The following is a 20791-nucleotide window of genomic DNA, read 5'->3' as shown; positions in this document are numbered from 1 at the left end:
ATTATGTTGCTAGGTGAAATGGTAATTGAGTTCTCCAGTATACAGTATTGTGTAATACAGGGAACTTATTGACCATTTTGCCCTTTGTATTATTGTAAAAGGATATCTAAATACTTATGAAAGTTTACCTTAAGTACTTTATGCAACGATGAAATTCTGAAATGTATTATTGAAAATTTGCATGTTAAAGTTTATTTTTGTGATTAATGGTTTAATACATCGACATTATGTATGAGGGGAAGATTATTAGTATAAAAAAAAATTTCTGCTAAAAAAAATTACTAATTCTCTAATTGAGAGTTTATAAAGTAGGATGTTGTAACACCTTAAATTTAATTTTCAATAAATAAGAAATTTCACAAATTTTTAAAATAATAAAATTTTTATTTTAATTCAAGTTTCATCAACCATTTCAAATAAAGAAAAGGGTTACAAATTATATCAAATAGTGGCTACATGACTTATTCTAATACAACAAATTTTCAAAATAATGTCCTAAGTTCTATAACAATTCCATCCACTCCTGAGCCTAGTGCTAATCGTCTTGATTACTTAAAAAATGAATGTAAGGGTGAATACTCTACAATACCCAAAACACATAGTCAACATAGAGTTTCACCTTCAGAACCTTCCCAATACATTCAACAAACACAATCATAGGCAGCAATTCACATCCATAAGTCCAAAACACAAATCCATACATACGCATACCAGTCACACTCACTATAGTACTGTGATAACAGATTTACACTATGAATGGCCGCCGGTTACTCCCGCCTCACGGATACCACGTGGGCAGTCACAGGTCGCTCAGTAAAGATAGCGGTCAGAGGTCTAGTCAGGAAGAGAGTGTGTGGCCCGTGGTGCATTCGTTCCACAGTCAGTGTCACCACCACTCTTCCTTCCCCAAGGTATTTTTACTGTTCTCATCTTCTACATCCCCAGTGTATCATTGAACCATTCACAGCGACAGCGCTAACACGCCCATTTACACATATTCCATTTACGCATGCAATAATCATGCTTACACATGACACACAACCCACATTACATTCAAATACATGGCACTAGGCCCACATCCATTTCACAATATACGGCGCATAGCCTTTATTTATTCATAACAACATTAATTCACCAATCAAAGGCATTTCATCACACACAATCACCCACACGAGGTCTAACTATTCCAGCACACATCACATTGCACACTAATTTCCATCAAACACACAATTTCTACTCTCTATTTCAACCACATTGCATGATTCATTGAAATACACAGAAATTACAATACATTGAGATAGGGTAGAGTCTTCCCTTACTTCGGATTGAAGACCCACACTCGGATTTGACCACGGACATGCTCCCTACACAGATTTCGGCCTAAAACACACGGAAGAACTCCATGAGAACTCCAAGAAACTGAGAAACAGAGAAATAAGGATGAGAAACGGAACCCTAACAATTAAAACTCACCTCCAAGCGTTCCCCACACAGATTCAACCTTCAATTAAGCTCCCGAACGGCTTTGGAGATAATTAATCAGTAGAATAGGGCTTTGGGAAGAGAGGATCAAAGGAATTTCGAAGGGAGAGGGAGAAATAACTCTCCCTGAACCCTAACCCCTTTTAAATCCCTTTCCGGTTGCGAAACTCTCGCTGCAGCAAGATTTTCTCGTTGCAGCAACACGCCCTCTCGCTACAGCGAAAAAACCAGAAAAAACTGCACTCTGGTTTTTGTAGAATCTTGCTACAACGAGACTGCACCCAAAAATGCACCCCAAATTGTCATTCTATCGCTAAAGCGAAAAGGCGACAGTTTTGGTCCTTCCTCCCAGGGCCCTTTCGCTACAGCGAGAACAACCAGTGTTACGCCCTACATTTAGGCACTTAGCCCATTTTCAGCCTATCCAGTCATACATACACATATATACACACATCCATGTACTTAATACACATAAAACATCATTTTCAAATAAACCAACACACACACACACACACACATATATATATATATATATAAGAATAATAATAATTAATATTACCAAAATTCGAGGCGTTACAGGTGTTACAATTTCAACTTGATTGTCTAAATCATCAATATCTGTTTTTATATTTCCACATCTTAAAAATATACTCTAAATATAAAGAAAACATCTAAAGGTGTATCCTCCAAGAAAAAATAACTTTTCTATGTATGAATAAAAAAGGAATTGAAATTAAAGTCATACGTTATAAAGTTATTTGCAATGCTAGTTGGTAGTCAATGAAAAGGTGATAATGAACCAACGGAGGTTGGTCTAAGTGGTAAGTAGCTTAGTATCGTTTAAACAAAGTCTCAGGTTGAACACCTTGCGAATGTTAAGAAAAAAATTCAGTAGTAGATTCACCCATCACATCTAGGTGCGTGATCTTAGTCAGATTTATATTAAACTAGATGGAAAAAAAAAGGTGATAATGAAATATATTTGGATACATCAATTTATTTGCATTAATATTGATACAATATTCGATACAACACATTTTTGTCACCACCTATGAGCAAATTTTTGTTTGTAAAAAACAAAGTATTTTAATTTACCACTTGCTTTTGTCCCCGAGCTTTTATTTGTTAGAGACAGAGTGTTCTAATTTTTCATGCAACTTGTGGAATTCATATCCCAACTTAAATAATGAACTAAAAAAATTTTGATTCACAAAAACAAACAATTGCTTACAGGTAGTGGCAAAATGCAAATAAGGATTAAAAATAAAAATACGGATAAATATAAGAATCACTTTGATATTTAAGAAGAGGAACCAAATTAAAAATTTTGGAAAATTTATGAATATAAAATTTTAAAATTTTTTATATGGAATAAAAACAAAAATACAAATAAATGTAGGAGTTACTTAGCCTTAAAAATCTTTATATATATATATATATATATATATATATACTTAATTATATTTTTAGCCTTTATAAATATAATATTTTTTAAAATTAACCTTTAAAAGTAATTATTAAAATTTAATTTCTAATATTTTCAAAATATTTAAAATTAGTCCCTATTATTAATAATCTTGTATTAAGTAATGATTAGATTATAAACTTCAGTTTATCACAACTATATTACTCTTATTTTTAATATTTTACTATTTAAATATTAATATTTATAAAAAATTTCTTAAAATATTTTCTTTTACAATTTCTTTTTTTCTATAAAACCCTTTCATGAACTATTTGATTTCACGTTTTTTTAATTCTTAAAATTAATATTTTTATAATTTTTAATAAAGTTTTGTTAATAATGTGTTAAAAAGAATATATTAATGAGTGTCTTCTAAGCTTTATTGTTAATAATAAATATTTTATTTTTTAATAAAGATATTTTTTATATGTCTAAAACAAAAATTATAAAATAATATACTTTTTAATAAAAAAGTATTATTTTTAAAATTTATATCAAATCGAAAAAATATTAAAAACATCTTTTTGTTGTTTTTGTTCTCAGGTAATCCGTGCAAATTGCTGGATTAAGTTAGTTCTACAGTGCATAGTCGTGGATGAAAATGAGTCGGGTTCTGCATGTTCGCAATCCTCTGCTCGCTCTCTCTGCTTCGAACGCTAAACTACCAGTGTCGTCCTTTTTCCAAGCCTATTCATACACTCGGAAACGGTAATTTCTCCTAAATCTATTGTTGCCTCATTCACTCTAGGTGAAAAAATCCTCCATTTTCGGATGATTCATAAAATGTCTCACTATTTTTGGAAGACCCACAAAATGATGTGTTCTTACCCCCTCCACGATTCTAACCCTTCATTCTGTTACTCTTAGAATGAGTTGTGATATGCGTAAGGATCAAACTGGAGTCTTTTCATTTGCAACATTTTGCACTACAAACAAAGGTGCGTTACCTACATTTTTCTGTGTGTTATTGTGTTTGATTTTTGTCTATTCATTTTAGAAGCTACCCTAGTTTGATAACACGTGTTCATGGTATCAATTTGATTTTTTTTATTTTATATACTTTAGATCTGTCAAATAAGAAGTGTGTGCCATGCAATACAAAGGATTTGCGACCCATGGCTGAGGACGCAGCATGCGCTCTGATTCCAGAGGTTTTTTTTGTCTATAAAATATTCAACTTGTGACAATTTAAGTGTCAATATCTTTGTTACTCATCTTTCAGGATTGGAGTTTGGTGAAAGAGGATGGTGCATTGAAGCTGAGGAGATCATGGAAAGTAAAGACTTTTACCAAAGGATTGGAATTTTTCAGGATAATAGCTGATCTTGCTGAAGCTGAAGGTATGATTACATTCTCTGCTTCGGCACCAAGTGTCTATTGATGTTATTGGAAAACTAGAAAGTGTAACGATGATGTGTATAATGTAGGTCATCATCCTGATCTTCACCTTGTTGGTTGGAATAATGTTACAATTGAGATTTGGACTCATTCAGTAGGTATGAATATGAATTACTCATTATTGAAATTATTTACTCAAAGTTGGTTTCAGAATTATAAAAATATCCAAAGATCATGACCTAGTCTGGGTAAATTTCTAGATATGTCCTAATAGGAGAAGAAAATTAATATGGAGAACAAATACAACTTATCTCATAAATTAAAAGCAGCTTATACTCCTTAAATTTTAGAGAAGTTATATGGGAGAGCTTCTAAAAAAAAAATAGAGAAGCACAAGTTGATTTTAACTTATGGGAGGAGTTTGATTCATTTAACTACTTACTTTTTTACTCTTACAAGTACTTATTTATAAGTTTATCCAAATTGGGCCCATGTTTAGTCATCATTGGCCTGTCATGAAAAGCTCGGTATTTTAAAAAAACTGTGCTATGCTCTGTTCATTCTTTTGGTTTTATAGCAGCCAAGAGTTACACTTTCTTTTTCATCTATTTCATCTCTACGTCCACTACACTCTTCTTGTCTTTTTTGACAACACTATCATCACAGCTTCATTCCAAATTTGCATTAAAAGACCTTGAACCTCTGCACTATTTCGTAGGTATTGAGGTAATACCTACATCTACTAGTGGTCTACTACTACCTCAGGTCAAATACATTCATGAATTGCTTCTAACTCCCTGCCTACCCCAATGATTGCCAATCTAAAGCTATTAGCTTAGGGCACAACTTTAGTTCCTGATCCTTCTCTTCACAGATCTACTGGTGGTGCTCTACAATATGACATCTTCAGTTCCTGATTTATCCTTCTTTGTTAATAAAGAATGCCAATTCCTGCATGCTCCTGAAGGTTATGGTCTTCCTCTTCACAAATCCATGACCTACAGCTTGAAGCGTTCTGTGATTCTTAATGGGGTTCCAATCCTATTGATCAGAAATCCACTACAGGCTCTACTATGTTTTGTTTGGCTCAAATCTAGTATCCTAGTCATTTAAGAAGCAATCTATTGTTTCTCACAGCAACACTGAGGCTGAATATAGAGGACTGCTGTAACTGCTGACCTATTGTGGATTGAACTCAGAACTATGATAGAGATAGACCTTGAAAATATTATGTGGCAAGGCATAAGAAGCTAATCAACTCACAGGGGCTCAGATTATTTGTGTTTATGTAGTAATTGTGTCCTTAAGCAGTTATTTAGGTAGCCTTGTGATTAGCTAGAACATGTCATATGAGTTCCTTTCCTTACTATTAGGCCTTTTTTTGGCAATTGCGATATTTTTATTGAAAAGCCTCTGTACAAAGGAAATATATATAAAAGTAATACTCCAGTAATAACTAGGCCTGTTGATTTTGAACTGGATTGCTAAATCTAATCCACATTAAAATTACCAGATTTTTAGAACTGGATTGCTACTACATTGGCCCAAGAAGGATGGATCTGATTTTTATTTTTGTTTTGTTTTCAAGTTGATGGATGTCTGTGAATCTTGTCCAAGGAGAATGGTTAAATCAACATCCAATTCTATGTTATGCCTGTGTGTCATGGAATGGTAGCGTATCAGTGGCAGTGCAGAAAAGTGAGGGAGTTTTCATTGGGACTGTAAAAGCCTTTGTTTGCAGCAGTGCCTTACAAGAAATCCCGCCCCACTCTTTTTGGGTAACCAAAGTTTGTATTTTTCTTTCTATGTGTGCAATTTATTGTGTCTTCTAATAAAACTGTTTTTGATCCAAAAATGTTTAAAATCCAGTTTTGAATTGGTTTTGAGAAAAATAAAAATAAAAATGGTGAACTGGTTCAAAATCCAATCTATATAATTGGTTTCTTAGTAGATCACGTTTGGTTTTATGATATTCTTGTCTATGCACAGCCCTAGTAATAATCAATAAATAAATAATGATATGATAAAATAAGATGGAATATTAGGTAATGTTATAAAGTGATATGTGTGCAACTTGCTATAAATTCATGTATATACCAGGTTGCAAAACAGAAGAATGCTTAGGGGTGGTGTTGATGGGGGTAGAAATGTGAGTTTGGGTATTCTCTGTTAATTTGTTGATTATATTATAAAGTTGATGTTCAAGTGTGGTACTGAAATATGAAATTAAATCAATCATAATTATTGATCATTTTTGTCCTCTATGATCAGGGATTTTGTGTATACTTGCATGCATTGAGAGTGTGCTACATCTATATTAATTGGGTGTGTGGGTCAATATTTATGAATTCTGTCTACTTGATCAATTAAATGAATGTGTGAATTGATGAAATATGTGGATGCTCATATTTATCATATTTGATAATTGCCCCCAGATTCACATGAAATCTTGAAGTTGTTTGATTACATAAATTTGAATGTCAGTTATTTGACAAATTGATAAGGGGTGAAGTCATGCGTCACCAGAATTGGGGAGGGCAAACTTTCTTGGTTTTCTACGGGTTGGAACACCAATGCTCAATCTCTATGATCTTATGAGCATTTGAATTTATATGGCGGGGTATGATAGAGGTGTAGGATGTGGCTAATGCTCGGAGGCAAAGCTATCCTGAGTAGAGCTTACTGAGCAATGGAGAATGTTCTCCCATCATATTCTCAACCAGACAGACAATGAACTCTACATGCAGTAGATATGATTAGAGGATTGATTATTGTATTGACTAGTGGGTCCATATGACATGTTCCCTATTGTCTCATGAATTAGTTGAAATGATTTAATTTTAGTTTAAATGAAAATAGAATGCTACTTCTAATGAGATATTTGTGGTGGTTGAAAATTTTCCTGCTTGGATTATTGATGTTGAGATTCTGAATATATTTAGCATATATTCTGTTAAGATATTAAAGTTTGATATTCTTATGATTTGTTGTATAGTTTCCTTAGATAGATTGATTCTAATCCCAAAACTCTAGGGATAGAATCTGTTACAGTTGTATGTAAATACTGTACTCATTATTCATGAAATATAACAAATATATTCCCCATTCAGTTTCAAGTATTTAAATATGTGTGTTTGGATATTTACTTTGTTATAAACTTTTCATTTTTTTAGAACTCGATGCATTCTCTCCTCTATGTGTTGTGTGTATTTTGCTATTTACGATGTACTACAGTAGATTCTGATCATACAGTAGGTGGACAGGAGGCCCTAACTACCAGGCATATGCACTTATAATGAGGCATTAAGAGACAAACCTGGTCAACATGATATTGTTTTGTGATTTGTAGTAATAAATAGCATCACTAGGAAACCGTACATGATACTTGCAGATGATCTAAGGGCTATTCAACTCAAACTGCCAATATTGTTGAAAGATCTTAGTATAAAATTGAATTTTATGAGGCGGGGTAGAAGTGAGGATATCTGGAGTTAGAAAGCTCTTTGGTCTTGTAAAAAGTCAAGGTTACCTCATACTAAGTTCGTAGTAGTTTGAAATAGGTTAGTCTTACTGTGAACCTTCAATAGAATCCAGTTTATTCATAATTAACCTAACCATGGCTAGCAAATTTGAGAAGTTGGTTGGATTTTCTGTACATCAATCTGTTATAGCTAGACTCAAACAGGTCTTGAGCTGTAGGAACGCTTTTTGTATAAAACTGTTTTCATTTAAAATATAAACCATATTAGCGTGATTTCTTCAAAATTTCAGAATTGTTACTGAAATAAACTGTTCTCAGAAAGCCAAAGAAGTCGACTGTTCTTTCTCAGACACCAATATGAATCAGCTGATTTAGATGTGCATAACTTGACCTAGAAATTTCATTTCCAATGAAACCAGTTTGATTTGAAAGAAAATAAGCGGTAGTTTCATAACATTAAGTTTTAGAATTTTGTAACTAAAGGATTGATTCTTTGGAATTATGTAGTTATAGTAATATTATAAATAGAAAAATTAGTATCTTGTGTAATTATAGTAACTTCTTAGTTTGTATTAATAGTTCCTATTATAAATATATGTTCTGGTGTGTAGTCAAAACACACGGATTCATCCTATGTTTCTTGTTATCTTTTCTCATCATGTTATTAAGAGCCTAACAAGGAGGAGACCCTAATATGTCCTTTTTTGTGGCCTCATTGCTCATAGGTGTAATTTTTTTCAGAAACCGTATGTGTCTCCGGTTTTTGATTTTTTTCTAGCTGCCACTGTTCATTCCACCCGGTGAATATTCTGGCTGCACTGTTCACTCTGCCGATGACTTTTCCGGCCACACTGTTCACTCTGCCAACTACTTTCTGGCTGCATTGTTCACACCGCTGTCAACTTTCCAGCGTGCTTTTTTTGGCTGGCTTTCTCTCCTTCCCTAGTGCATCCAACCCTGTCTTCGGCTACCGCTTGTTTTGTCGGAGTCGCTGCAGGCTGCTGTCCTCCGATTTATCCTTTATTCTTTGATCCAGGTTACAAGTCCTTGAATTTTTTTTTTTTTTGGCATATCTTGCCCTGTTTGGTACTGTTCATGTTGTGCCATGGCCACCTCTATCCCTTCCTACATCAAAATTCAGCAACCACCAGCACATGTTCCTTCACCCACACATACAGTGACTTTCTTCAATGGTTTGAGGAGCGTCAGGCCTTTGGTCCCACTGCTTCTGTTGTGCAAATAGGTAATTCTTTTGTTGATGTCTCTCCCTCTTCCTCCCTTGGACCATGGGTCCTTGATTCTGCAGCTACTAATCACATCATTGGTAATAAATCCTTTTTTTCCATTATTTCTACATTTGATTATCTACCCTGTCACAGTGGCTTGGTCTCAAACACAATTTCAGGGTATTGGTACTGTCCACCCTTTTTCCTCCCTCTCTATTGAAAATGTTCTTTACGTTCCTGAATCCCCTTTTAACATTCCATTAGTCGTCTCACTTGTTCCCTTGATTGTATTATTTCTTTCACAAAAGGTTCTGTTTACCTGTAGGATCATGAGTCCTTGATTCTACAGCTACTAACCACATCACTGGTAATAAATCCCTTTTTTCCATTATTTCTACATCTGATTATTTATCCTGTCACAATGGCTTGGTCTCAAACACAATTTCAGGGTATTGGTACTGTCCACCCTTTTCGCTCCCTCTCTATTGATAATGTTCTTTATGTTCCTGGATCCCCTTTTAACATTGCATTAGTCGTCTCACTCGTTCCCTTCCCTTGATTGTATTATCTCTTTCACAAAAGATTCTGTTTAACTATAGGATCAGAGTTTAGGGAGGATGATTGGCACCAGATGTGAGTTTCATTGTCTCTATCATTTGAATGCTTCTACTCATGCTGGTTTGGTAATTGATTCACCTCTTCTTATTCATGCTCAGTTAGGACATCTTAGTTTAACCAAGTTACAACATTTAGTACCAAGTCTTTCCAAGTTATCTACTTTGTCCTGTGAGTCAATACAATTAGAAAAACATACTCGTCGTTCTTTTACTAGTTGTGTCCATCATTGTTCTTACTTCTCCCTTTTCTGTAGTTCGCACTGACGTGTGAAGTTCAAGTCGTACTATAATTATTTTAGGTTCAAAATATTTTATTACTTTTATTGATGATTATTCTAAATGTACTTGGTTATTTTTAATGAAAAATCGTTCTGAGTTATTTTCTATTTTTAAAACTTTCTTTTTGAAATTAAAACTTAATTTGGGGTTCCAATTTGTACTTTACAAAGTGATAATGCTCGTGAGTACTTATCTAATAAATTTCAAAATTTTATGTCTTCTAATGGTATCGTTCATCAGACCGCTTGTGCCTATACTCATCGTTTTTGGAGTGATGCTATTCTTACTGCTTATTAATAGAATGCCATCTTCAGGTTTTCAAAACCAAGTCCCTCACTTTATCTTATACTCTCACTAGTCCCTTCACCTTTTACCCTCTTGTGTCTTTGGGTCCACTTGCTTTGTTCATGACCTTAGTCTGGGACTTGATAAACTCTAATCACGCTCTCACAAATGTGTTTTTCTAGGTTACACTAGGTCTCAGAAAGGTTATAAGTATTACTCTCCAGCTCTTCGACGCCACTTGGTTTCGGCTGATGTCACCTTCTTTGAATCTATTTTTTTCTTTACACCCAATCCTCCTGCTTCAGTCTCTGAGTCTCCTCCTTCCCCTCTAGCTTTCGTGCCTTTCCATTATGTTCCACCACAACCATCTCATGCTTCTGCCACACCACCTCCTTTGCACCCTTTGCAGGTATATCACTGTCGTCAGCCCCTCTATGTACCACCGTGCCACTCAACATCTCTCCTTCGGGCTTGCCTTCTGAGATTGAACTTCCCATTGCTCTTTGTAAAGGTATAAGCTCTACTCGTAATCCCTGTCCTGATTATGTTTCTTTGAATTATCATTGATTGTCCTATTCCCATTATACTTGTTTGTCTTGTCCTCTATTTCTATTCCTCAGTCCACAAGTGATGCTCTCTCACATCCCAGTTGCAAACAAGCGATGATTGATGAAATGTGTGTTTTTCAGAATAGTGGTACTTGGGACCTTATTCCTCTTCCTCCTAGGAAGTCTCTTGTTGGTTGTAGGTGGATCTATACAGTCAAAGTTGGTCTTGATGGTAAGATTGATCGCCTTAGGGCTCGTTTGGTGGCCAAAGGTTATATATAGATATTTGGTTTGGACTACAGTGATATTTTATCCCCAGTAGTCAAAATGACATCTGTCTGGCTAGTCATATCAATGGTTGCTATTTGTCACTGGCCTCTTTTTTAGCTTGATATAAAAAATGCTTTCCTTCATGGTTGTCTTGAAGAAGAAGTCTATATGAAGCAACCTCTTAGAGTCTTCAAGATTTGTTTGTCATCTCCCAAAATCCCTTTATGGTCTCAAACAATCTCCAAGGGCATGGTTTGTTAGATTCAGCATGGTGGTTCAACAATCTGGCATGACTCGAAGTGAAGTAGATCACTCCATTTTTTATCGTCATTCAACCTCAGGTTGTATTTACTTAATTGTGTATGTACATGACATTGTCATTATAGGAAGTGGTCATCATGGCATTGAATAGATAAAGCAACAACTTTGTCAGCACTTTCAAACAAAAGATCTTGGTAGACTTTGATACCTTTTGGGGATTAAGGTGGCACAATCCAAGAATGGTGTTATGATTTCTCAAAGTAAGTATGCAATGAATATCCTAGAGGAAAGAAGATTGATGGGGGCAAAAACTGATGATACTCCTATGGATCATAATAAGAAACTTCTGCCAAATCAGGGGGAGTCACTTTTAGATCCAGAAAGATATAGGAGACTTGTTGGAAAATTAAACTATCTGACAATTACTCGCCCAAATATCTTTTTTGCAATCAGTGGGGCGACTCAGTTTCTTAACTGTCCTTGTGATGGATATTAGGATGCAGTAATCCGCATTTTGAAATATATTAAAGGAGCTCTAGGAAAAAGTCTTTTATATGAACACAAAGGACATACTTAGGTTGTGGGATATTTAGATGTAGATTGGGTAGGATCACCTAGTAATAGGAGGTCTACATTTGGCTATAGCATCCATATTGGTGGAAATCTAATTTCCTAGAAAAGCAAGAAGCAAAGTATAGTTACAAGATCTAGTGCAGAAGCAGTGTATTGAGCCATGATTTTAGCTACTTGTGAACTTAAATGACTTAACAACTATTCAGAATTGAGATTTGGAGAAGTTAGAAAGATGACACTTATTTGCTATAATCAGGCAGCCTTACATATTGCGTCAAGTCCAATTTTCCATGAGAGGACTAAACACATTGAGATAGACTGTCACTTCATTAGAGAGAAGATTTTATCTAGAGACATCACTACTAGCTTTGTAAATTCTCATCATAATTGACAGATATCTATACCAAGTCTTTAAGAGGTCCTCGAATTAATTATATATGCAACAAACATGGTGCATATAATTTATATGCTCGTGCATGAGGAGTGTTGAAATTATGTAATTATAGTAATATTATAAATAAAAAAATTAGTATCTTTGTAATTACAGTAACTTCTTATTTTGTATCAATAGTTTCTGTTATAAATATATGTTCCTGTTTGTAGTCAAAACACACAGATTCATCCTATATTTCTTGTTCTCCTTTCTCAACAATGGCATTCCCACATACATAATTTCTCCCACAGGGCCTCACTATTCCAGCACACATCACATTGCACATCAATTTCTATCAAACACACAATTTCTACTTCCTATCTCAGTCACATTGCATTAATCAATAAAACACACAAGAATTATAATACATTGAGATAGGGTAGAGTCTTCCCTTATCTCGAATTGAAGATCCACATGCTAAATCCACAAAGAAGTGTTCCCCATTCACGGATTTCATCCTAAACACATGGAGAAACTCCATGAGAACCCAGGGAAACCACGAGAATAGAGAAAGGGATGAAAAACCGAAACCCTAATCATTAAAACTCACCTCCAAGTATTCCCCACACGGATTCAACCTTTAATCAAGCTCCTGAACGGCTTTGGAGGCAATGTAATTGGTAGAAAAGGGTTTGGGAATGAAAGGATAGAAGAGATTTCGAAGGGAGAGGGAGAAATAACTCTCCCCGAATCCTAACCTCCTTTAAATTCCTTTTCTGATCGCGACACTCTTGCTACAGCGAGATATTCTCACTGCAGCGAGGTCCCCTCGCTGCAGTGATACGCCCTCACACTGCAGTGACAAGAACAGACGAAACTGCACACTGGTTTCTGCAGAATCTCGCTACAGCGAGACCCTCTCGCCATAGCGAGATTGCACCCAAACTGTCGCTCTTTCGTTACAGCGAGAAAGTGACAGTTTCAGTGCTTCTTTCCAGGGCCCTCTCACTACAGCGAGAATCCTCTCGCTGCAGCGAGAACAGCCCAGTATTTCTCTCAGCACTTAGGTACTTAGCCCATTTCAGTCCTATCCAATCATGCATACACATATTCATATACTTAATACACATAAACATCATTATCAAGTAAATCAACACACGTATATATATATATCTATATATATATATATATAGATTTATATAAATAACACTAATTAATATTACTGAAATTCGGGGCGTTACAATTCTCAGTCAAAACTTTTATCTTTTTTGACTATTTCTCTATTCCCGACTATGGCCTGAAAGCTAATACTTCTAAAAATTGGAGCCCAGCATAATGATAACATCGATGGAACCAGTATTACATTTCTGTGTATCATTGATGTGATATATGTCCAGATTGATTCCATTTATCTGTCATTATGCGGGGCATTAAATTAACTTCAATATATAGTATGTTCTATGTTTTATCCCAAATATTTAAGGGGTAAAGTTAAAAAAAACACTTAAGGAGTTCAGATGTTACTATTTTCTTTCTCTGAAATGCTGTAAGAATTTTATTTTCTTCCTGTTTAGAGAGAAAAGAAAAGCTACAGCCTACATGCTCTGTGGCTTTTATACAGATTGCCTATGGATTTAGTAACTTTGGTACAAGGACTATTTTAGCTGTTTATCACATTGAAAGGAAAAGGAGTGCAGAATAGGATTGGTTGTCTGAGGTTTCAGTTTTTATCCATTAAAATGTGGTTGACCGGAGAGAAACTATGAAGAAAGAAATTGTATGTATGTATGTACGTATTTGTTTAGCCTCGCCTTTTTATTGAACAGTCAATTAGTTAATCATGAACCCTTGCTATTGCTTTCACTTAGTCGCTTGTATTTATGTGTATCTTAAAAAAATTGGGCATAGTCATGTATTCAACTTATTTACATCTGTAATAAGCCGTAGCATCTGTATAGTACATTTACTAAGATAGGTTAACCACACTATTTCGTGATTAACTGTGATTTGCTGGCTCAGTCTAGCTTAACAACATCATTGTATCTTAATTTTTTCCAACCCTGTTAAACTTCATTCCAAATTTTCCCTTTGCTGTTATTTAATTTCATTTTTCAGGATTTTTCCCCCTAATACTTCACTTGTTTATATCTAAAGTGATCCATGATATGTAGGTGGGCTGACAGAGAATGACTTCATACTTGCTGCTAAGATCAATGGGCTTAATTTGCATGAGTTACTAAGACGGAAAGCTTCTGACTGAATTATCAAAGAGGCAGTTGAAGAGATCCAAGTTGCTAGTAATGTTTTTCTTCTTTTTTATAGCAAGTGCTGGCAAGATTTGTGGTACATTTATGTTGTTTTTTCACCAAGGTAAGGATGGAAAAAGTTTCTTGTGTTTATATTTTCACCTTTACGTAAGTGGAAGACATTTATGTGTAGTATCCCACTGCTCGCCAGTTTTAGCACCAGCAAATTGATAGAGAACCAAGGATTTGTTTGGGTAATTCTGCTATGCACCTTAATGATTGATTTATCCATGTTCCATTGCATTTTAGTCCTTCAAATATGTTTTTTTAGCCTCTTGCTTTTGATTTTCGTATTTTTAGTACATTATTCACCCTTCTTTCCTTCCTCTTATCTATCTATCTATCTGACACCGCAGTGTCTAATACAACATCCCTTTCCTCTAAACAAAGAAGATAAAACCCTCCACCAACTCCTCATAATCTTTCTCAGCAGTAGCTGCTACTTCTAATATCATCTTCGATTTGAAGGATGGTATGTCTCAACCACATCCAGGTTGGACTGGAAACTGGTGTATCTCCTTTCAATGTCATAATTGGAGAAACAAATGGTACCCAGTGTGATGAACTTAATGCAAAGGATCATTCGATTGTTAATTTACTTCACATAATCATTAATTTTATCACAAAATTTTTGTTTAAATCCTTAGAATAAATAACAAAATTGGTTGAAGTTGCATGCCCATGCCAATATGTGGCCCCGTGGAGCCATATTATTGCCAGCATCTTTATCCCAGCCGAAATCTGTAAAGGAAAGATGTTACCTCTGCTAGTGGGGGTTATGGTAACATCACCAAGCACATATTCCCTTCACAACTGACCAATAAAATATATTAAAATTAAAATACATCTTAATGGGATGCTGCCATAATTGTTTTTATGCATTATTTGATTAATCTTTAGATCTCTTTAACTTTTTCAAAACTATATATACAGTTAGTGTGCACATTTTTTTCTATACCATCTTAAGAGAGAAGAAATATTATTTTCTACACCATCTTAAGAGAAGAAATTATGGCAAACTCTCAAGTTCAGAAGGTGGAAACTAAAGTGCATATCAAGGCTTCTGCTGAGAAGTTCTATGATGTTATGTGCAACAGAACACACCACATTGCCAAAATTTGTCCTGAAAAAGTACAGGCTGTTAAAATCCATAAAGGTGAATGGGGTGACGAAGGATCTATCGTCTCCTGGAATTATTTACTTGGTATGGCAACTTCGACTTCATTATTTTATCAACAAACAGCTAGGTTCCGCTTGCATGTATTGCACTTTTGCAAATTATTTTACATCCATGATACATATACTTTTATCTTACATTAAACATATTTAATATTTTTAAACCTTTTGCAAAATACTAAAAAAAGAAGAAAGATTATGTTCTTATATTAAAATAAGCTAAATCAAACTTATTAAACCAAATGGTACTCTTTTACACTGTTTAATTCAAAATAAAAAATCTCAATAAGCAAATTAGTTTATTGTATTAACTTACAGCCCTCTTAATTCAAATTATTGTGTTAGAAGATACCCAAAAAAATTTTTACTACTATATATTAGTTATGTCTATTGCAGTTCATAAATGTTCATTCTATCTTGACTTTAAAGTGATGATTATTACTAAGATCAAATTTTTGTTTTTATTTTTGGTTTTGGACAACAATAGATGGGAAAGCATGGGTTGCTAAGGAGGTGGTTGAAGGCATAGACAGAGAGAATAATAAAATGACCTTCAAGGTTATAGAGGGAGACATATTTGGATACTACAAGAGCTTCAAGTTTATAAATCAAGCTACTCCAAAGATAAAAGGCAGTGAAGTGCATTGGGTTATGGAATATGAGAAACAAAATCACGACATTCCCGATCCTCACACCTTGTTACAATTTGCAGTTGAGGTGAGCAAAGACATTGATGCTTACCTTACCCAAGACCAAAAATAAATCAACATCAATATAAAGCTCATTTTGGGGCTATATTATGTGTACTGTGTGACTTAATGTTAAACAATAATAAATTGCATCAGCCTCTACTAAGCGTGAGCTGGGCAAGGAAAAATAAGTTATGGTGCTGTATTATGCTGTACCGTGTGACTTAATGCTCATCAAAGTCGTTTCCTGTTTTAGTCTCAATTTTATTTATCAGTTTTACTCTCTTTTTCTCTTTATCATTTTTCGTTGTGGTTAGTAATTTTAAATTACAACATCGATCGATTCAAGATAATTTATAAATATCAAAATAGACACTAAATTAAATTAATCCTTTCCATGATACGTGTGTATGCGTGTTTAAATCTATTGCTTTCATTTTGGTTTTCAATCATGTAGTTTTTATCCTTACAGCTTAAAAAATGTTAATATCGATCCCCATAACCAGTGAATACCAAAATGTGTGAACTTTTTAAATAATGACAATACTAAAAAAATATAATTAACATATTACTAAATTAACATTAATAAATTGAGCAAAAACAAACAAAATAATATTTATTTTATCAATTTCATACATTTCATCACAATATAAATATTTGATAAACATCTTTTAAAATTTTATAAAGCAAATATCAAAGTATTCAAGGACAAACTTCATAATTTATGAATCGTGTTAAATGCTTGTATGAAAATTGTAAATTAATAAAATTGAATTATGAACAAAATAAAATTGAGTAAAAATAAATTAAAAAATATCAATACACAGAATACTAAATGCGTGTAACTCTGTCTATCACAGTATCTAAAGATTTAAATATGCGTTTGGACAATCACTCAATTCAATTATTAATTCAATTGAATAATCTAATTGAACAGAGTTACGAATTAAATCAAATAATCATTTAACCTAATCTGCATTAATTATCAAATCAGAGCATCGAGTCTTAATTTGAATTCTAACAATAGAAAAGTTAATCATGATCGCAATATATAATTCTGAGATTAGAGAGAAAAAGAGAACAAACTCGGAGCAATTTCGCACAGAACTCAAGTTGAAATTACAACGTTTAGATTCTGCGGATTGAACGAGAGGTTTAGTCTTCTATCGAAGCACTTAACCCACATAAGAATGAGAAAAGAACGAGATAGTTGGAGAGAAAGTAAAAAATAAGGATTCTTATTTCGGCCAAGTCTCAAAATTTCAAAGTGTTTAATCACTCCCTTCCTAAATCAAAACCTTATTAGCCTATTTATAAGCTCTGATCAAGGTAAACTAAATGGCAAAATTTGGGTCTTAATTATAACTACAAGCCCAAATACAATTATCTAATAACAAAGGATCCAAATGCAATTTGGCAATAATATTCAACAAATCTGCCTCAACTTTAAAAAAAAATAAAAAAAAATTGAAATCAACTCCAAATCTAGCGATCCATATATGCATTTTAAAGCCCTAGATGTGTTGCAACTGGAATGAGCCAAAAATGATATCTATAAAAAAAAGCTATGGCCGAAAGAGTAGTCAGAAGTTAGAATTACCGAAAAATATAAAATTAAAACATTTATTTGTAATAGGCCCAATTTATTTCAATAAGTAGAAAATAGTAAAAACTCTAAAAGCAAAGCATATTAAAAGTGTTTATAAATTAAAATAAAATTATAAATATAAACCTAAAATATGTCACATCAATCTAATTCATATTAGCCTAATTATATTAGAATTAGACATCATATGCAAAATTAAAGGGAGAAACACACTTAGCAAAATTGACAAAAAAAATAGGATAATTTAAGGAAGAATTGGACAATGCAAGTAAGGTATGACTAAAAATTTTAGTAGAGATTAATTGTTTAAACCAATCCAAGTGATTCTAAACTATCTAAATTAAGGATTACAAGAATTAAAATAAGTTGGGGAAGAAACAAAAATGGGAAACTAAATACCAGTTGCAAAATTGGTTAAAATAATAAAAAAGATATACCTAAAATAGGCTTAGAATGTTGGCTCATTTTGAGCAAGATGATCATGAAAACATCTAAAATTTTAATGGCAATTTGTTAGACCAAATAGAGTCATTGTCATTTAAGAACCAAGTCCAAAACTTGAGTATAAAATTCAAATCAAATTCTACAAAAACAATGCCTACATGGAAAAGGCTAGAATTTTGGGTAAAAATTTACAAAATTCTCCATTGTATCTAATCCAACTCATTTGTATTGTTTGTAGTCTAAAAGTGAAGTCAAATTGGCAATAATTGAGCAAGAAATTAGCTAATTGGGATAAGTCATTGGGAGAGGAAGCTTGGTCTACCAAAACTCTATGAAAAAGACACTTGAGTCACAAGATTCTTATCCAATTAGTCTAACTAAATTGTAACTAAAATCTACTCAAATTGACCAATAATTGATGATAATTAGAGAAAGAAAATTAGACTTGATTAGCAAGAGAATTAAAACCAACAAGCAAACACAGAGACAAACCAAATGACATCATGAAGGCCAAATTTTTCCACTTTGTGCAAACTTTTGGAGGCCACTTTACACATGGAAGGAGGCTAAATGGGGCCAATTTCATGAGAAAAAATGTTGGAGTAATAACCCACTATATAGCCATAAAAACCTCATCACACAAGAAGCTAAGAAAAAGTTTGAAAAATTTCATGCAAGTTGAAAGCCAAGTTCACATAAAAGTCAAGGAGCAACTTTGAACACTTTGCTAAAATTTTCTTATTTTAGCAAATTCAAATCCTTTCAACCATTTGACAATAACAAACACATACAAAAGAAATCCCACACTATCAACCATGACCTATTCCGTAACCAATACTTGAAAATTTCAAAGAAAAACTAGACAAAAGACTAATACCCCACCAAACAATTAAGTAGAAAAACTCCAATTCCTTAGTAGCTCTTTTTCAACGTTAGATAGCTGACTTCAAGGAGTAAGGAGGAAACTCAAAACATACCACATAGTAATAAGAAAGAGAGAGAAGGCAACCACCCACTTTCAACTTCACAAAAATCAAGTAAAGGAGGAAAGTGTGGTTCATAAATTAAGGGCTACTTTTGCTAAATGATTTGAACTCAAGGGTAACCCTTATTCTTTTTTATTTGATGAAAATTTTATGGTCCTAGTTGATATATGATATTAAAATTGGTTGGACAAAAAAATCTAAGAAAATCCCTAAAAACAATAAAAATAGAAAATTCTACAGAAAAACCCTAACAAACTGTAAAGGGGTGTTTGGGGAAAATCTTATTGATGAATTTGCTTATCATGTGCTATGTTCATGATATTATGATGAACATATGTGATTCTATGCTTTGAAATTGAAATCATTTTTAGAAATTTTCTACGAATTTGAGTTTTTTTTTTTTTTGTCTTAGATTATGTTGTTTTTTGCAAATATCATTTTAAATGTATGAACTAAATTTTTAACCTATGTTTGATTTTTGTATGACTTGATTATAGTATTATTGAAATAAAATTCGTGATTTCCTCTTTGTTTGGGTATAAGTCAAAATTTTCACAAATTTTAAAGATAATTGGCAGTTTTAATTAGTATAGAATTGTTTTACATTATTTTTTATTTTAAAAAATTCCTAAAATCATGAAAATTATTCTCATAGGTCAAATACTTGATTGTGTTATTATGGAGTTTTCAGCAATATTTTGAATTTAAATGTTAACTTAAATGTATTTTCAAAATATTTGGTGGAAAATAACCCAAAAATAGAAAGTAACTAAGAAAAAAACTCAAAGCTGACTTGGAAGGGCAATAAAGAGGCTTAAACTAGACCAAGAAAAGAGGAAGAAGAGGAGATCAACACACCTGTGCAACCTCACCCAAAAAGGCAAAGACAAAATCAAGTAAGGGAGGGGAGTATAGTTCATAAATTGGGGGAATACTTTTGCTAATTAATTTTGAGTCAAGGGGAACCCTTAAGCCTTTATATTGAATGAAAATTTCATGGGTCTATTTACTATATGAAAACAAAATTTACTTGCACAAGAAAATCCAAGAAAATTGTTAAGAATAGCGAAATAGAAAAATCTTAACCAACTATAAGTGGGTATTTTGAGGGAATTTTATTGATAACTTTGCTTGTTATGTGTTATTGTTATGATATTATGCTGATTATATGTAAATCCATGCCTTGAAATTGATTGAGGCTTTTGTTAAAGTTTTCTATAAATAATCAGGAGTTTTCTATTAGAAATTATCTACTATTTCTGTAAATATTCTTTTGATGCATGATATGAGTTCTAAGTTTTTGTTTGACTTTTATATGGCATAAACACTCTTAACTTAGTAAAAATTTCGTGATTATGCTTTGGTAGAACATAAAAAGGAATTTTT

At 33.3% G+C, this 20791-nt stretch overlaps 2 protein-coding genes across 5 annotated transcripts; both read left to right on the top strand.

Annotated features, from left to right (window-relative positions):
* Window positions 1–3509: 3509 nt before the first annotated feature.
* LOC113854119 (pterin-4-alpha-carbinolamine dehydratase 2, mitochondrial-like) lies at window positions 3510–15857 on the top strand. 4 transcript variants are annotated; one of them, XR_003502736.1, is made up of 7 exons: window positions 3510–3655; window positions 3815–3885; window positions 4013–4098; window positions 4170–4287; window positions 4375–4443; window positions 5874–6063; window positions 14370–15857. XR_003502736.1 is itself a non-coding variant. In XM_027484978.1 (6 exons), the coding sequence occupies exons 1-6, from the start codon at window positions 3543–3545 to the stop codon at window positions 14456–14458; spliced, it is 567 nt and encodes a 188-aa protein (XP_027340779.1). In that variant the 5' UTR covers window positions 3527–3542; the 3' UTR covers window positions 14459–14710. The 4 variants fall into 4 exon arrangements, 2 of the variants coding, with proteins under 2 accessions (XP_027340779.1, XP_027340780.1); XR_003502735.1 differs by lacking the exon at window positions 5874–6063 and adding an exon at window positions 7635–7845 and having other exon boundaries at window positions 3527–3655; window positions 3815–3906; window positions 14370–14710; XM_027484978.1 differs by lacking the exon at window positions 5874–6063 and having other exon boundaries at window positions 3527–3655; window positions 3815–3906; window positions 14370–14710.
* LOC113854121 (MLP-like protein 43) lies at window positions 15516–16455 on the top strand. The gene is made up of 2 exons (XM_027484981.1): window positions 15516–15708; window positions 16168–16455. The coding sequence occupies exons 1-2, from the start codon at window positions 15516–15518 to the stop codon at window positions 16440–16442; spliced, it is 468 nt and encodes a 155-aa protein (XP_027340782.1). The 3' UTR covers window positions 16443–16455.
* Window positions 16456–20791: the final 4336 nt, after the last annotated feature.

This window comes from Abrus precatorius, unplaced genomic scaffold (genome assembly GCF_003935025.1).
Source record: "Abrus precatorius isolate BTA unplaced genomic scaffold, Abrus_2018 Scaffold11, whole genome shotgun sequence".
NCBI classification, from domain to species: domain Eukaryota; kingdom Viridiplantae; phylum Streptophyta; class Magnoliopsida; order Fabales; family Fabaceae; genus Abrus; species Abrus precatorius.
This window is presented reverse-complemented; position numbering and strand designations above follow the sequence as displayed.

Coding starts and splice junctions, on each gene's coding strand:
- LOC113854119 (XM_027484979.1), top strand. CDS start 3,543: ATGAAAATGAGTCGGGTTCTGCATGTTCGCAATCCTCTGCTCGCTCTC. Junction 3,907..4,012: donor TGCGTTACCTACATTTTTCT/GTGTGTTATTGT, acceptor TATATACTTTAG/ATCTGTCAAATAAGAAGTGT. Junction 4,108..4,169: donor TGATTCCAGAGGTTTTTTTT/GTCTATAAAATA, acceptor CTCATCTTTCAG/GATTGGAGTTTGGTGAAAGA.
- LOC113854121 (XM_027484981.1), top strand. CDS start 15,516: ATGGCAAACTCTCAAGTTCAGAAGGTGGAAACTAAAGTGCATATCAAG. Junction 15,709..16,167: donor CTCCTGGAATTATTTACTTG/GTATGGCAACTT, acceptor GGACAACAATAG/ATGGGAAAGCATGGGTTGCT.